The 18,926-nt window shown below is 38.7% G+C and overlaps 1 protein-coding gene across 3 annotated transcripts in view; it reads right to left on the bottom strand.

Moving 5' to 3' along the window:
• Positions 1–12,555: 12,555 nt before the first annotated feature.
• NECTIN3 (nectin cell adhesion molecule 3) overlaps positions 12,556–18,926 on the bottom strand; it is a 60,233-nt gene continuing 53,862 nt past the window's right edge. For 2 of the 3 annotated variants that reach the window (XM_048933453.1, XM_048933454.1), the window contains exons 8-9: positions 14,368–14,430; positions 12,556–13,823 (exon numbers count right to left, since the gene is read on the bottom strand). In XM_048933453.1, coding sequence (XP_048789410.1) covers positions 13,647–13,823; positions 14,368–14,430 — 240 coding nt within the window. In that variant the 3' untranslated portion in view covers positions 12,556–13,646. The remainder of the gene's footprint in view (positions 13,824–14,367; positions 14,431–18,926) is intronic. The other variant, XM_048933455.1, reaches the window with a different exon arrangement.

The following is an 18,926-nucleotide window of genomic DNA, read 5'->3' as shown; positions in this document are numbered from 1 at the left end:
GATATAGATTAATTCCTGCCTGTTTAACTAGCTGAATTTAACTCAGACATTTATTGCTGAAGCCCGTGTTCCATTTCTTTCTACCAGTAATTACACATCTCCTTAGTAGAAAGATTTTGAAGACTAGACATCCCAGTGACAGTGTCTGCTCTTTGAGAAGAAGTAGCAGTGAATTTTCTGTTTATCTTACTGAGATGATTTTATATCACTTAATTCTTGAGCGAATATGGATACAAGGCTTAACTTTCAACAGCTTAATATTTCAGATTGAACATGTCTAATACACCCAAACAGGAGGATGCTGCCAGACAGGTGATGCATCTCACTAACAACACCCACTCTTACCTAAATATTCTCACTACTTCCCATTAACTGGATTCAGCAGCCAAGTGACTGCAGTGCATACCTTTAACCCAGCTGAAAGATACAGCCCCCTATGGTGTCACAGTGAGCATAATTAGTTTGGGGTTGATTCATCTTCAGATTCCTGAAAGCAAGCAGGATCAACAGTTGGATTTCTCGCACTGAAGATGAAAATGACCAGGAGACCGGACCAGCTCTGCACAGCTGAGTTAAAGCTACAGTTTCTTCTTATGCCAAGTAACCAAATTGAGAGGAAGGAGAAGAAACTGACAGTTTGTTGAAGCAAAGAAGAGAGAAGAGTTTCAATTTGGGTCTGAACACTTGACAAGAAATAGAAGCACAGGAGAAGAGACTTAAGTTCTGAGTAGTCCCACAGTGTTAATCACAACTGTACCTGACAAAGACACATGAGCAGTGTCAGCAGTCTTACTTCACATCGTAATACCACATGCAGCTGCAGGACTTCTTTTGGGTGAGGTAGTGCTTAGCATTCCCATTACTATATTCTCCATGAGTAGCTCATCCAAAGGAGCTGATTCCTCACCCTGAACTCAGAGCGCTGCAGGCAGCACAAAGGCTGCACTTTAACACCTCTAGGTAACAGGCCTCGGAACACTTCCACCTTGCTTGGAAGCCTCTGATCTATTTCACAGTCAGAAACATTCAACACTTCCTATCCACAGATCAGCACAAACACAACTTCAGCTTTCTTATATCTATTCATTTTCATTCCTTGCTGATTTGACTTGTAACAGTTCTTTAACCGCAAGCAGTTGCTTCTTGCAGATTAACTCCTCCGTTATTTAGTCATCTGCATTCAAGTGCAGTGGCCATAGCTGAACTAACACAGAAGTGTTTCAATGACTCCAACAGCTTTTCACTAAGACACAAGCATCACCCTTTGTGTCGTACCAGAAATGGTTACTCTAGTATTTGAGCTCACTGCTACAGACAATAAGAAACAGTGACCCTGTGCAAATGAGCTCCCTTGGCAGGGTTCCCTTCGGCACTGCTTCAACAACTGGGTAAACAGACAACTAGTAGAAAGAAGCATCTGCTGCTCTTTCGTTCAGTGTCAAAGCAATTTATTAGAAATAAGATAACCTACAAATAGGAAGGTCTGCTGCTGCGCAAATGCTAGCTCTCCTCACGCGCCCCCACAGCTGTACTTCACTGCAAACACATTCATTTCTCAAGCACTAATACAATGAACATCCTTGAGTTTTGTCCTCCCTAGTTCAAGCTGCTGGTCAATCCAGTCCAGTAACCTCACAGTCAGGTCTCCCCACTACAAAGGAAGACAGGATTAAAACCAGTTCATTCAGGCCAGTCAAAGCACATGATGCTGAGCTCCCAGAAGCAGCTTACCAGTGCCAAACACAGTCCACACAGTCATGTCTGCTCAAGATCACATCTCCGTGCTCTTCTAAAAGGCATTTCTGAATGTGAGGTAAGAAATGCTCTCTGCCCTTTTTGATGCTGACTGATGAGCTTATGCGTTCTGAGCTGCAGAGGACAGCAAAAGGGCATCCCAAGTCCCCTCTGACACACTACTGATGTGCTGTTTGTGGCATCACCCATCTCCCTCTTCCCTCAGCCACTGCAGAACAAGGCAGGATGTCTCTCATGCTTAATTGCTCTCCTTAACAGCTACAGGTTGGTTTTCAAAGCCAAAACAACTTTATCTTCCCTGTCTCTAGCCTTTTGAGATTTCTGTTATGCTCTTGGTAAAATAGTGATCAGTGACTTCATGCTAACCAGACACAATATCTTTAGAATTCACACTTCATATGCAGCCTCTCAAATTAACTTCTTTATGAATTTTGGAAACCATTTTCAATCATTTCTATTAAAGGTGCACCCCTATTTAAGCATGTTAAAGGCTGCTACTTAATACTGCACTTCTTCAAATGGCTTAGAGCTGGAAGACAAGACTAAGGACTCTTCTAGCCAAAGTGAACATGGTAAAAATGAAAAATAAGACAGAGATACATAGGAAGTCACAGGGCAATCAGCAAGTTAGTTTCATTCAAGTACCATACTCAGGCCAATGAAGTATCAAGCAATTAACATTTCTTACAAATCTTCAGCTAAATGACTTGTGAACCAAGCACATGCATGTTTCTGGGTGTACCTGAACCTTTCCCCCACTTACCTCTTCTAACACCTGTACAAGACACAGCAGAAATCCAGTGTGGCTGGTTATTCATACCTAGCCAGGCACGTGCATTCTGGGTTACATCCACTGTTGCCTTAACTTCCACTTGTAACAGCTGATCAGACAGAACTACATTTTATTCAAGGAAATACTGGCTCCCTAAAAATGCTTATTTGAATTTAATGGTAACTGTTCTATATCCCAGGGGTATTATCAGTGTTGCAGTTGGATTTCTACAATTAATTAGTTCATCGTCTGCCCTTCACAATTACATGGCACTTCTCCATGGCAACATTGATTTATGTACCTTAGCTCCACAAAGAGAAGAAATCCACAAACCATCAGATTTCAAATTTTCTGGCAGCAGCAGCAATGAGAGCGCTCAAGCTGCAAATTTTAATAGACATTAGCTATTTGCTTAACTTCTGCTGTGCTTCAGCAATTGCTGAAATTCGCGTTGACCAGTGCTTAGTTGGCCCTTGCCTAGGGGGCTTGTAGCTGATTAGTCTTCTGTTGGCTTGCTTCAAACGTACTAGAAAAAAGCTGAAATGAACAGCATGGGCTTTATAACAACCCGGGGTCCATCCTCATTTAATCAGATCTGGGATACTATGAAGGCACTATCGTAACCTCCTGTGTTATAACAGGATTTGTTTGTTTTCAAGCTTCTCCGTTGCCTGGTTTAATCATGCCTCTAACACCTCCTACTCTGTAGTAATAAGAAATAGCAGCATCTATGCCTTAGATTGTTTTCTAATATTGGAAGATCCCAAGACATTCCGTGCATTTTGTGAAATGCATTCAAGATATCTAATAACTTACCCAGCAATGAAATACGGACACCTCTGAGCTGTGAAAGTTGTGCTTAGCAGTGGATACTAAAACAGCCACAAAACATTAAGTGACACAGCAAAATCAGGTAGAGCCACCATTACCACACCTGAGCTGTAAAGAGTTTTTAATGCTCCAAAATTTAAGTTGCCAGTACTTTGTCATTTTTCAAAGAACCAAGGACACATTGCACACGTTGATATTTTGTAAGATGACAAAAACCCAGGACAGTCAGCAAATCAAGTAAGAATACTTAATACCATAAACAACCTTAAGTCACCACTTTCAAGCTCCTGTTTCACCTCTGTTGTACACAGACGTTTCAACGTGAGAATTCACAGCACTTGTTCAGTCTGTTTTAGGAGCAGTGACAGAAACCTTACTTTCTCCCCACCAAGATAATAAAGACAGTGAACTTTCTTATCCAGTGAGCAGTTTATTATTTGTCCAAAACACATCTCTACCAGAAAAAAGCCTTTGGATCTCTGATCACTTTCCATTATCAATCCTACAAGACTCTCATAGTAGAAGCAGAGAGAGCACAGGTGACCAGAAGGACCTGGACAGGCTTGAGAAGTGGGCCCATGCCAACCTCATGAAGCATAGCAAGGCCAAGCCCCGCACTTGGATCAGGGCAATCCCAAGCATACATAAATGTTGGGCAGATAATATCTTGAGAACAACTCTGAGGAAAAGGATTTGGATGTGTTGGTTGATGAAAGATTCAACCTGCAATGAGCCAGCAATGGGCTTGCAGCCCTGAAGGCCAATTGTATCCTGGGTTGCATTAAAAGAAGTGTGACCAGCAGGTCGAGGGAGGTGATTCCGCCCTTCTACTCTGCTCTCATGAGACTCCACCTGGGGTGCTGCGTCCAGTTCTAGAGCCCAAAACACAACAAGGACATGAAGCTGTTGGAGTATATCCAGAGGAGGACCATAAGGATGTTCAGAGGGTTGAATCACATCCCCCACAAGGACAGGATGAGGGCGTAGGGGCCCTTCAGCCTGAAGAAGAGAAGGCACAAGGGGGACATTATAGCAGCCTTCCAGTACCTAAAGGGGGCCCACAGGAAAGCGGGAGAGGGACTTTTAATAAGGGCATGGAGCAATAGGATGAGGAGAAATGGTTTTAAACTAGAAAAGTGTAGATTTAGACTAGATATTAGGAAGAAATTCTTTACTGTGAGGGTGGTGAGACACTGGAACAGGTTGCCCAGAGGGTTTGCAGATGCCACCCCCTTCACTCCCCAGAAGGCATTCAAGGCCAGGCTGGATGGGGCTTTGAGCAACCTGGTCTAATGGGAGGAGTCCCTGACTACAGCAGAGGGTTGGGAACCAGAAGGTCTTAAGGGTCTCTTCCAACCCAAACCATTCTGTGATTCAGAAGACTAAGCAGAACCTGGTGGCCCCGTGGCAGTCAAAGAAGAGTCAAAGTCCAACAAATTCAGGGCAAATTCAGATCACAGCAGTGCTCTGACAGCATCTATACAGAGCTCCCCATGTCCCTGAAACCTACAGGTCTGTATAATGCTGGATAATCACTGCTCTTCACTCTACCTATAACATACAGAATGCCAGCACGGGTAAAAGGGAAAACTCATTTTAGCTCCACATTTAACAGTGCACATTATAACCTAGTGAGTTACAGTACAATAGGGTTCTGCTTTGTTGCATTCTATTTAGCTCTCATCCAAAACCTACCAGAATTACTGGTTTCACATCCCTCTTGTTGGTAAAGCATGAAGTATTTATTTCAGGAAAAATAATTAGGCTTTTAAGAACAGCATAAACCACTAACACATCACAAAGCTATCAGTTAGGAAAATACAGGCCATTATATCTCCAGCAACATCTGACTTAAATTTGAGGTGTTCTGTTCAACTAGCAGATTTCAAGGTACTACTAATTGGTAGGATTTCAAGTGCAACAGATCACTTCCCTGCAGGACTTCCTGGTCACTCTGATGAAATTAATTTTACCCCAAAGTCTCACTGTTCATACTATGCAACCTCCTCCAAGAAATACAGCATTTCAAGTGGTTAAAACCAGGTTAATCATTCTGCCAGCCACTAGAAACATGTACAATGCCACCACGCATTGCAAAAGAACCACCTGCAGCTAAGGAATCACACTGTTTCCCACACATCTGAATGGGCTGAAGAAGCAACTCTTTACATTTTAAATAAGCAACACTACTAGTTTAAGTATAGATGTTGGGTGTGAGATTTGATGGTGATATTCAGTAAGAGATTTGAAAGCCTAAGAAACACTCATGACAAAGGAAGAGAGGAATGGTCAGGATCTACGCATCTCTTAATTAAAACCATCTCTGCGGTTACATACAACAGTTAGGCATTATTAAAGATCTTGACTTTAAGCACAGTGAAGGGCAAGGAAGAAAACGGATGTTGCAGATGCACTGAAAGGATAACAGGGACTTCACAAAAGCTTCAAACTGACAACAAATTCATCATATAATTAAGTGATATGGATTTACCAAATATACCTGTATACTGGAAATCGGAGATCCTTAGCAGAACTTTCAAGCATTAAGTATTTTATTTAGAGCAGTGAGCACTAAACCACAGCTTCAGAGATGAAGCAATGTCAGTACATTAAGGTGAATATAAGACCAATGAGATGTGACAGCAGGGTAACTTAATTTCATAGCCTGAGATATACCTCCATTCTAATACTGAAGTTCTCAAGTACTCCATATGTTCCAGCAGATTTCAGTGTGACATTTTACACATACCCACCTAAGTTTCAGAATTCAAGCACTGTTAAAACACGGAAACATTCCGCTAGGCTTTTCAGCAGCCTATTACCTAAAACAGAATATGAAGGCATTTGAACTCTCTGGCATAGATGTAGGTAAGTAGCGACCACATATTTTCTGCAGTTAAAATAATGTAGGAGCAGACAAAAAGATTCAGAAGTTGCAAATAAGCACCTGGCAAGAGTTGAGGCAGACGTAGTGCAGCAATCAACAAATCTAACACAAAAAAAGTTGCCTATCCTCCAATTTCATTTACAGCTTAGGTCATTCAGCTGCTTTACTTTGCCACTGTCATGTCAGACAGCATTTTTCACCAGGTTCATAAATATTTCATAAGTTCAGTTTCTAGTAGAAATAAGTCTGTTGGGCATTAGGATATTTAATTGCTGATAAATAACTGTCATCTTTCACCATCCACCACATTTACAATCTTGTTAACATTGCCAATTTTAGGCAGCCCCGGTAAAGTCTGGCAACTGCTGTTTCCCACAGTTAGCATTACAAATGTGGTGGAAGCTTCTATGTCAGATTGTATTGAGCTGCTTACTCCTAGAAGCAAATAGCACTTAAGAACTTTGTCTTTCCTAGCAGGTCACAACTGCAAAGCAAAGTCTTGCATTTTCAGAAACTGCAGATCAGCAGCTAACAGAAAAACAGTTTAAAGTTACACTGTACAGAAGCAGACCATGCTTTCCCCCTCCTTTAATTCCTTCTGAAGCCAACAATTCAGTATTTGTTAGCAAATCCCATCATGCTACCATCTGGGGTTGTTTTCCTTGAGATGAAGGCGAGAAGAAAGTGAGGTGGAGGGTGTGTGGAACACTGTTTCAAATTGTTTTGCTTTTTTTCAATTAGACTTGCCATACATGAAGAACTGGTCTACATCCTGACAAATAGTAAGCAGTATCCTCTCAGCCATAACCCTCAATATGACTTCCTTTTCCACAAGCCCTAAATCTGAGTGCTCCATTGATTCAGAGGGCAAAAATCCATCCATGCTTTAATCCCATACAGATAACATCAAATTCTTCCAACTGAGAAGGACAATTGCAGGACATCAGATAGAATTCATTGTAACAGACTGCTGTATCTTATTAACACCTTTCCCTTCTAGTTCCAAACACAACAGTCAGGCAGATACCAGGATTGAATTGTACACATCCACTTAGGAACACCTTCCTGAAAACTGAAGATGTTAGTCCTCTAAGAAGTGTTTATTAGATTCATTACCTAATAGAAGCCACAGATAAAGGCAAATGACCAGTTAGAGTCTTCTGTTGTCAGTATCATTACTAGAAGTTGGTCTCTATTACAAAATATATGACAACTCACTGAAGTGATTCTGTCCTTATATGGAATTTATGGAGAAACACAATTAAGTTTTCCACTTCATACGAGAGACTGTTTTAAAACTGAGGTCAAAGTTTAGTGAGGACTACCTATCTTAATTATGTGCAGAGCACGGATGTATTAAACTCAGTACACTGAGCAGTATTCAATTCCTCAGCTATAGAAACTTTTAACTTGAGCCACATCTTCACAAAATACAAGATGAAACTAAGATGAAGTTGGCCTCTACAGAAAAGTATTTGGGACTGCTGATGAGTAACAACCTGAGCATGAGCCAGCAGTGTGCCTTTTCAGCAATGAAGACTAACTGCGTACTGGGCAGTGTTAGGAAGACTGTAGCCAGAAGGTCAAAGGAAACGATTACTCTTTGAAATTTGTGAAGCCTCACTGCGTGCCTTAGCAGTCCCAGTACAAGAGGGAGGTGGCCCAACAGCAATGATTCCCAGGGAGAGCCACGGGGGTCAAGGGCTGGAGCACGCAGTGTACAGGGAACAATTGAGGGCTTGAGGCTGTTCAGGTGGAAAGCTAGCCCAGGGGTGGGTTATAGCAACGGCAGATTAAATCTTTACATAGGCAGTTTTGCATTGTACAAGAAGCAACAGTAGCTACAAGTGAAAGTCTCATTACATTTAAGAAGGCATTTTTTCTGCTATGACAACAATCAAACACCAGAACAGGCTGTACAGAGCCTGTAAAACTGACATCCTTGCACTTGCTCCAAGTTCTACTGAACAAGGCTCTGAACAACTTGATGCAATTCTGATGACTGCTCTGACTCAAACGGATAGTTAGACTAGATTATCACCAGTTATTCCGCCCATTTTAAGTTATTCATATAATTTATAAACCTGTGAACTTGGTCATTAGGAGGGTTTCCTCTTCCATTTGATTTCTATTTCTAAAAATGCTTTTATGACAACCAGTGCTATTACAGCATTAAGAATTAAACTACATTATCCTCACCTGTTCATTCCATTTATTTTTAAAGCTGAAACTTTTCACACAACCATTATCTTCCAGCAACGTTCTACAGTAAGAAAAGAATCTTTGAAGCTTCCATTGCATATAGTTACAGAGGTCCAAGAAACTAGATCTGCAGACTAATTGCAAAGCCCACTGCAATATTTTCAGCTGCTGGATGTACCCCCATTCTGATGCAAAAGACTTTTTTCAAAAGACACTTCTTCCTAAGTTCACCCTTGCATCCTAAAGTGCATGTCACACAACAGCAAATGGAGAGAAGTGGAACTATCAACAGATATATGATTAAGGAGACATCTATTCTCTGTCTAGACTACTACTATCATTTATTACCAAAAATCCAGTGAAACAAAACTCAGAATAATGTCCAGCTTATTGCAAAAAATCACAGCTGAATTACATTCAAGACAACTATTAAAGGAAAAAAAAAAGTGTAACAATATTGTGAGAAAGAACAAATTTGAAACAGGACAGAAATAATACAAATTTGTTCCCCTTCTGGGATATTTTTTTCTTGTTATCTGCAGGATATGAACAAGAAAATGCAGGATTAGAACAGAAGCTTGACTGAGATGCAACAATGCTTCACTTAACAATTAAACAACCATGCATCTTCAGATTTCACAAAGGCTAAAAGGAAGCCTAGGTTTCTTTGGAACAATTTCAGATTGCTTCCAGGCACATTACAATTTCATTTATCTTTTTTCAAAGGGTCACAGCTCAGGAAACAGAGTGTTTCCATTTCTTCTGTCCCAGTCAACGTCACAGTATGTGCAGTGTTCTCTCAAATAGCAAATAACCAAAAAGCAGGGAGAAGTTATTCTTAAGGACACGAAAATCATTTGAAAGGATGCAGCTGCCAAGACATCACAATGGTCATAACATTTTTTTTTATTACTCAATGTATCCTGTAACCAATTGTACAAATTGAACACCACTCAACAGTTATATCACAAACGCAGACCTAATGAATGTATCAGTAGTGACCACTTACCTGTCAGTAACCTTCAGCTTTCTTTAACTGTTCAGTCCTACTAGGAAGACACCTTAATATTTACTGTTTCAACTGAAAATGAAATAATACTATTGGTAGAGCAACTAGCTGCATGTGTTTTGCTTCGAGTTTTATTAACGAAAAAAAAAGCATTTTAATAACAGCAGAACAAACGAGGCAAAAACAAAGCAAAAACAAAGCAAGAAGGTGTTTCTGGTAACTTCATGCCTTATCAGAGATTTAAGATTAGGGACTAGCTAGAAGATAAACATCACTGTTAGGGTACTGAGCATGCGGAGTTAAACAAATTTATTGAACTGTAATAAACAACGTATTAGGCTGAATTCCATCTCTTATCCCTTGACGAGCTCTCTTCAGATACTAACCTTTTGAAATTCCAACCTTACAGAAAAGCTGGTCTTTTTCCATGTGTCTGTATAAATACTCATAAGTTTTCACTCAACCTGCACTAAAACAAGTGTGTAGTTATTCTGATTTCAGAGGCCAGCACATGAGAAGAACAGAAGGCATATTCTGTTAGCTTATGGGAACACTCAGTAATTAAAACAGTTATTTGAAAGGTTTCAATAATACCTCTAATGAAGAGAGTCTGTTCATATTTTAATTACTTACTGATGCGAATCAGAGCAACAAAAGAAGCTCTTTAATAGAACTAACACAACCCTGAGAGAGCAAGCACTACCCAGATGCACAGTCCTCAACAATTACTACTCTTTAGCCTCATTTCATTCCTCCAGCAGCACCTCAGGTAGCCTCAGACTGGGCTTTCAACACTTGTATGGAAGCTCCTATCAGCTTCCTACTTGGTCAGCTTAGACACGTGCAACAATCAATTGTTAAATGCACAGATGTATAGACAATACAAAGCTTGCTAAATAGACTTGAGGATCAAAAGTTGAGTTTACATGAGTGCTCCTATTAAATAAATGTTGACAAAACATTCCATTTCATTATCCATCATCATTGACATTCACAAGTGGGACTGCTAGAAAAAAGTCTTAAGATTTAACTACACAACCAGAGATGAAGAAATATATCATGCCAAGAAACTGGCTGCATTTTTAACGCCTTAATCTTAAATCCAAACAACAATAAAAACTTTTATTTTGTATATTTTTTATTTAAGCCATAATCCAAAATACAAACATTTGAATATATACAAAAATAAGACATTTTCTAGACCTTAAAAAGGCAGAAACTTCTAAAGTGTGCAACTTCTGTGCAAAATCCTACCTATTATATACTTTCATATTTAAAGAGCTCTATGCAAAATCTCCACCTCACAACACCTAGCCACACACAAGACTGTAGGCAACATCTCAGAAAACTTATTCTAAACATCCCTGAATGGATTACAAAAAAGTCCTCACAGATAATAACCATAGTAATGTATTTTATGACTATTTTAGGGAAAAGTACATGCTAACAGGCAGCTTGCAAGACTTTCTATAGGTTCCCCCCACCCAGACCCCCCATGTAACTTGAGGAACACAGGCAGACAACATCTTCCTTAAGGATACTCTCACATTCTTAGTATTCTTTTCAAATAAAATTAAAAATTTTGTTGACAACATTATTCTCCCCCTCACCCCACCGTTCCAAACTCTTCATAACAAAATACTTGCAAACAAGAAATAAAGTGTAAGTTCAGAACCACAGCCTGTCAACATAATAGGAAGTTATCAGCTACTGCGCATCACATTGAGCTAACAAATTTAGTGTAAGATTACTATAATACAAGTTTTGAACCACCTGTAATGCATATTCAAAACATTTTCGTATGAAGTTTTGCTCAGTGATTTGTCTAATTATCAGAAAAAAACTGACACTGGAAAAGTTTGTGGATGCAAAAGACCTTATTTGAGTCTCAAATATAGCAGGTTTCAAGTTGAGAATAGTTCAGAATTCAAATGAGCACACTCATTAGTCCATAAGAGAAAGTTTTCAGTGGTTCAAAACAGCTCCCAAACATCATCTTTACCAACAATTTACTCCATCACTCCTTTAGCTATCAACTTAAACTACATCATATATGAAGGCTGCACCAAAATAATGCCTCCTATTTTATTATGTTGACCCATGACATCAGAGGCAGATGGTGGTACGGCAGCAGAGGGGCAGACTGACAAAATGGCATCTGATGTGGAAGTTTGTATGGAGTAGAGGTCTATCACTGAATTCCTCCATGCAGAAAAAAATTGCTCCCACTAACATCCATTGATGCTTACTAAATATTTAATGGAGACCAAACAGCAGATGTGAGCACAGTGAGGTTGTAGGTGGTTTGTTTCTGCAGTTGCCACAACAACATGAAAGGCAAGCCACATTCCAGACAGACATGCACAGCTGTCACACCATGAAATGAAGAGTGCCTCCATTAACTCATCCATTAGCTCATCCATGCTAATTAGCTAATGGTGATGACTGTTGACAAGTGTTTTGTATCTGAGAATTTGCTTTATCAAATAGAATTGTTCTGCTCTTTTTATGTGTCTTAATTCCCATGGAAATTAATGGGAAACATTACTTTTGGAGCAACTTATGCAAAAGCAAGCTGCTTATTAAGAAAAGAATGAATATCCAGTTCCAGAAAATGAACATCTAAGCCATCAGCTTCTAGCTGCTTCCTGTAACAAACTAGACATATTTACCTAACGCTATTGTAATTAGTGATGTCATTAGCTTCACTATAATGGAGATGAATACAAGTTTCATAAAAGCATTCTGCTTGCAGCACATTTAACTATACCTATCAGCTTTCAATTCTATTGCTTCTACAATGGAGACTCTTTCCGGTCTTAAAAATTTTGAATGCCTTTGAGAAAAAACAGAAATATTAAGAAGCAGCGTTCAATCTGTTACAACAATTAGTTCAGAAAGAGACATACTTAATGTTGTCTTAAAGTAATCTGACTGAAAATCATTGTTCTGTACTAATGTGCAAGTTTCTCTGAGTAATTCCAGTCAGCAACATGAAGTATTTTAAAACAGCAAGAATAGGAAGTCCCATGAGTTCATTTTGGCATTAATACAAATATACACTTTGTTACTTGCAGAATATTTATTTTACTCTGAAAGTTTTGTTTTTTTTTTTTCCCCCTTTTTAAGAAGATCCTGAGCAAGTTTTTTCAACCATTACCCACAATGATAAAAATTTATCTGAAATAATGTTAGCACTGGAGGCATCGGGACATTCAGCAGTTATTTCATAGTACTGGCTGAGATTAGAAAATGGTGCTGGAAACTTCAAGACTACTAAAGCTCTACTTATCTTGCTAAGACATGAGAATGCCTCATGGCAGTAGTTTTACCACAAAGAGCATAAAATGTATTAACTGCCAAGCAAGAAGAAACTCCACAACACTTCACTGAGGAAGAAGGCCAAACAGTAATTTGTAGTTAAGATACACTTAAACGTAAGACACTTTCAGATAGTTTTATCTCCTAATCTTCGTCCAGCAAATAAATTTCATATAGACCTACTTGATTCATGGCCAAGATCCAAATAAAAAGGAGAAAACCTTCTGATGATGTAAAGAAATCGCATCTATTTTTTACAAGGTGAGAAGACACCTAACAATTTATAAAACAGTAATTTAGTACTTGAGAGGTAGTTTAGTTGCTCATTTGACTCAGAGAGGTAGAGGCAGTGGAAAAACCAGTTGCTAAGGCTAGTCAAAATGATAATTATCTCAAGTTTTCAAAGATGCAAAGGAATTGATTCACAGCCTGAGATTACTCATGTCACCACAGATCCAATTCCCTTGACAGTATTTACCTTACTTATGTAAAAGTTAGTAATTTCAAAATATCCATTTAAAGGGAAAACATTCCCTATGGAATCATACATAACAAGGGCAGCACATTTTGTTGTCTGTCAACTAACTGAACTGTAAATTATACTTCTGAAGCCTATAAAGGATAAATAATAAAGCCAGATAGCTTTCTCCTCTTTCGACAGGTTGACATTGTGCTGTAACTACTAAAATACATACAAAATGCTAGAAGCAAGTTTAAGTCACAAATTCCATAACGTTTACTTATACAAAACTGCCATGCAATTTCTTCCCACAGGAAAAAAAAAATGGTTTTAGAAATGGAAGCCAACAAGACTTACTGGTCCTATGGCCAGTAAGTATGCAAAACGTCACACCTTGAAGTATACATAATCATACATAGTGCTCCCTTGGATTGATGTAGACTCTCCCAGATCCGGAGTTTTGAGGGTGCCCGCTGTTCCAATTTTTGTAGTACGTCTGCTGATAAACAGGGTACATATGCTGAAGACACTGTTGTTCCTGTAGTTCTTCAGCCTCGTAGATAAGTTGCCTTTCATTCACAGCTTTCTAAGCACACACAAGAAATAATCAGTTTTATAGTTCATGTATAGAGCTCACAGTACCTAATCTTGTTAGTTTTAATGAAAATGAAAACAGTATGATCTCCAAAATAATCCCAAAAATTCAGAAGCATGAACTTAAGAACTCCAACCACTAAGACTGTTAGATGACAAAAAATGTTAGTAACTATTTAGTTGATGTCAAAATATGTTTCAAAGGACATAAATTCTAACTCTAGTTCAAAACACAGAATTATGAAAGCATCTGTCAAACATTCCTGTATTTTGCAATGTTTTTTCCCCTCAAACAAGAACTTGGAAGTTCTAGTGTTCATACATTTGAATTAGTCAGCAAAACTAGGACATACCGGATATTGAAGTGATACTGACCCATTTCACTGAGGGATAGCAGATCCACGTACCCAATAGTTACTGACTAGGATGGCCAAATATTTTGTTTTTCCTAGCAGGAAATATCTTCCTACCCTTATTTTAAGAAACATGATGAAATCAAGGCTTTGATTAAGAATTCAAGCTATCTGAATATTTACCATGTGCTGCAAGTTTCCAGTATCTTTCTCTCCATACTGACTTTGCAAAGCAAGATGTTCTTTCTGGAAAAAAACAAGTTATAGTGGAAGCAAGTCAAAACTCAACACTGTAGAACAGATTCATTTTACACAAAGAACACTATTCATTACAAAATGCATTCTGCGTTGCAAAGTGCCTTAACTGACCACCTTTTAAAATACTTCTTACCAACTCGTCTCTGTTGGGAAGCAAAATGCTACTGTCAGTTTAGAAATATTGTTTTCATGTATTTTATTCTTACTTTCAACACAAGCACATTGAAGAAAAATTATAAAGTTTTAATTTATGACATCGATCTTAGACAAAACAGGCTAATGTGAAATTCAAAGCATGGTAAAGTTTCCACAGCTATATGGATAAATGCTGAGTTTGACAACGCGCAGAAGTAGTTAACAGAAAAGCAACTTAACTGTATACTACTGAAAGTTGAAGGGGACAACATATTTGCTTCTCAAGTTGATGAAATTAAGTAGAGCCTTCTCTTCAGAAAAACACAGTTTTCTAGTGGCAGTATCCCCCCCCCCCAAAATTAAATTGTGTTTTGTCTTGTTGATTAAAGCAGCATAGATGTATTTGTAGCTCATCTACTTAAGTCTGTTTTGCTGACTAGTTTTCCCATTGGCAGTGCATGCTGCCTAGATCTTTTCTTATGATCTTGTTACACAAAGCCAAAACTTGTCCCTTAAAGTCTGTCTTCAAATTATATGCTTAGGATTACCCCCACCCAGCTGCAGGACCTTGTACTTGGCCTTGCTGAACTTCATGAGGTTGGCATGGGCCCACAATTCAACTCTGTCCAGGTCCCTCTGGATGGCATCCCTTCTCTCTAACCATATGCAAAGTAAGAACTTCTCTAACTCAAGAGCCCTCTGCTTAATTAAACTAACCAGTCCTTTGGAACACTGGTTATGTAACAGAAGAATATTCACAATTTTATCCACCTGACTGGGTCTGATTTGATCACTTGTCCTACGTTCAAAAGTAGCTAAAATCAATTTTGCAGTTCTGCCCTTCATTGGTTTAAGAACAGCATCGTGACTAAGACTAACACAGTTTTTTACAGACAGCTTAACACTGAAGTTCCCAAGCTCATCAGCACCACAAAGACATTACAGCAATAAAGCAGTCTTATCAATCTACTCATCAAAGACTTGGAGAATTACTATTCTATTAAACAGTTTTCTCCAAGACAAGCAGTGAAAACAGAGCTTCTCTGATAGCAAACAGTAATTGCTCTCTGCCCTACTTGTATCTCATACATTTCATAACACAACTATTGCTGCACAGGGGCTTTGTAACTGTTTAGTTTTGATACTTTCAGATGCAACATACACAGCAAACAAACGTTATCAACAGTCAGCACGCCTCGTGATTTAAGTGTACCTGCTAGCAGACAGAACAAAAGCATCAATAATTACACAAGCACAAAAAAATGCTAGAACACAGATTTTACACCTGACCATTAGAATATTCAATAAGGGATAAATGACATCTTAAAGATTGAAGATGTACCAATGATAGAAAATACTATTTTAGCAAGTTCCTGTGTGTTATACTGCTTTTGAAACAGATGGTGACTATTACTACTGCCGATACTATAAGTAGGACATAATTGTGGTTTATTTAGTGTATGAGTTACATATTAATGATAACTAAAACCATAATGAAGTACATAAATACTCCATAACAAGCTATGCTTAAAGTCACCTACACATCTGAAGAAAAAACTAAACGTAGCTCATTATCAGTAGTTAACATTGTACGGTTAACATGCACATATAGAGCAAGTTACTGGTATCATCTATTATTAGAAAACCAGCACTACAGGCTGATATAGTGATATAGCATGCTATTGAAAACAAGCTAGAAAATGATAGAACTGAACTTCCAGAGCTCCTCCAGACATCTGGTTAAAGTACAATCACCTATATCTTGCCTGAATAGCTAGTGAAGGTGCTCTCTTCAAAATCTGCTTGGACTACAAGCAATTTTCCTACAGTGGGCTATCTTATTTTTCTATTTGCAAGCTTTCTTAATATTTAAGCACATTTCTGCAAATACATATTTTGTCTTAATCAACAGGCAGAGAACATTCTATGTAATGCTTTGTCACTTCGTAAGAGAAAAAACATCTGCCCTTCTGTATTCTCTCTCAGAACAGTCAACCATTTTATTCAGTCATCATTCATTTTGCTTCAAGCACTGATCATGCTAAACAATGCTCAAGTGCCTTGCATAACTTCTGATGTGCTCAGTGTTTAAAGGGGAAATTTGCTTGCATCTCAGAAGTGAGACTACTGTTAGATTCAGCAGATATGAATGAATTTATCTGAACAACTCAGCACAGATACAGGAAGAAACAAGAGGCATGTGCGTGGTCTTGATGTCTCGCCCACGCTAAGTCTTACAACTTCTACCATTAAACTTATAATCCAGTAGCAGCACTTCTCACAGAAATTGTTCCACCCCACTCCAAAATTTAAACCTTACTCTGCAAAGCTCTAGATGAACATACATTCTACTCTTGCAGTCACTTTCTGTTTAAAGAATCAACCCTCTATCAATCTCTAGGGTTGTTTTGGAAAAGAATCATTATGTCTTCCAGCAGTCTTACTATGCCGTGTAAAGACAACAAGTAAAGGGAGATTTCTTCATAGTAACAACTAATTTGTCACTGAAAGCTATGTAAACTTGTCAAATTTATTCAGAAAAGAGACAACTCTGCACCTTATGACTACTTGCTTTAGTTCAAGTCTGTCACTAGTCCATTTCATAGCTTTACTATTGTTTGGCCATCAGCAACCTCAAGGGGACCAAGCAGGCAAACAACTGAAAAACATTATTGGAACATGGAATAGGCTACGAGGCCAAAGGCAACCAGAATGTAGCTTGAGGTTATGCAGTCAATGGCCTGAGAAAGGCCTTGAAAAGTGAAACTTTGTGGACAACCAGAGCACAATCTTAGTAATTATAGGATTAAATGACAAAAAGAAAGAAACAGCTGACAAAGATATGGTGCCTATAATTATCTCCACAGGACGATGGCAACTGCATTGCATTGGGAGCAAAAGAACCATTAAAAATCAAAGCTAACAAATAACCATCAAACTATATAGAGCTAATATCTATAAAGGTGTTCACTGCAAAACAAGAAACAACAAGGCTATAACTGTGTACTGTTCATAAAAAACTACTTAGTTGGATACAGCTTCCTCTTCATGACTTCAAGTAAAACAGTTCACTGTTCTTAGCACCTGCCTATGAGAGCTGCTCCGAAGGTGATGTCTGCATTATTATGTTGCCTCACTACATCAGAGGTGGGTGTCAACCACGTGGCAGCAGATACTGAACCTTTCTGCCAAGATTCCATTATACGTCATTGCCATGTGACAGATGGCAGCAGAGGGGCAGTCTGACCAAATGGCATCTGACACGGAAGTGCATATGAAGCAAAGATGTGTCACTGAATTCCTCCATGTGGAAAATACAGCACTCCTTTACATTCACTGACAGTTGCTGAACACTGATGAGACCAAACAGTGGATATGAGCACAGTGAGGTCAAGGGTGTTGTTTCTGCAGTGGCAACAGCATGTCACCTCTGCTAGTACCTATACTACATACCTATACATGACAGGATAGGCACACAGGCTCTTGTTCATTGCTAGCAAAAATGCATAGCTAATGGTGCCACCTATGCTGAAAGAATACTATTTTGTAGTGAAGAATTTGCTCTATCAAGTAGTGTTACTGTGCCCTGTTGCAGTTTCCATGGCAATAAATAGGAGGCACTGTTCAGAGCAAGCTATGCATATATGCAAGTTAAAAAATATTCCCATGCGGTTACTAGTTACAGCACTCATCAGCTTAAACACAATGTTCATAGAAAGTTAGTTTTGGTCTAAGAAAAAGAGTCCACGTCTAAAAACACCTGATTTACCCCTAAACAAAGAACAAAAGCACAAAAAAGGAAAGGAACACTTTATTCTAAGAGGAACATACAAGAAACTTCCAAACAAACTGATGAACTAAGACTTAACTTAGAATACTTTTCAAGCCAAATGCCACTTCTCTTCTTGTGTATTTTTGTATACTTGCCTTTAATTTGGGAGACTTTGGGTTCTATTATTTTACTAACAAATGCTTACTTGCCCCTTTTCTGTGCTTCACCAAATACATTGCACACGTTACAGAGAACACATCTGCCCAGATATTTAAGTCCCATGGAACCCCATTCTTCAAACATTTACAGATTTAAAATATAACAAGTGATACAGAGTATCCAGAAGTTACACCATTTTTTCCTTTTCCCTCTTAATCTTAGGTTTACAAAAATAAAACCTGTAATGCCCTTCTAAGCAAGCAATTCAACTCTCTATTATTTCCACGTTTAGTGGAAATCACTCCTTTAGTGATATATGATACTTCAGTGGTATCACCACTCCTTACTAAGTTCTTTTGAGCTACTTATAACCTAATCTGCAAATGCATGGTGAAGCAAGCTGATAAATATCTCATGC

This window comes from Lagopus muta, chromosome 1 (assembly GCF_023343835.1).
Source record: "Lagopus muta isolate bLagMut1 chromosome 1, bLagMut1 primary, whole genome shotgun sequence".
In the NCBI taxonomy this organism is placed as follows: Eukaryota; Metazoa; Chordata; class Aves; order Galliformes; family Phasianidae; genus Lagopus; species Lagopus muta.
The sequence above is the reverse complement of the archived record's forward strand: the minus strand, read 5'-3'. Positions and strand labels throughout refer to the sequence as shown.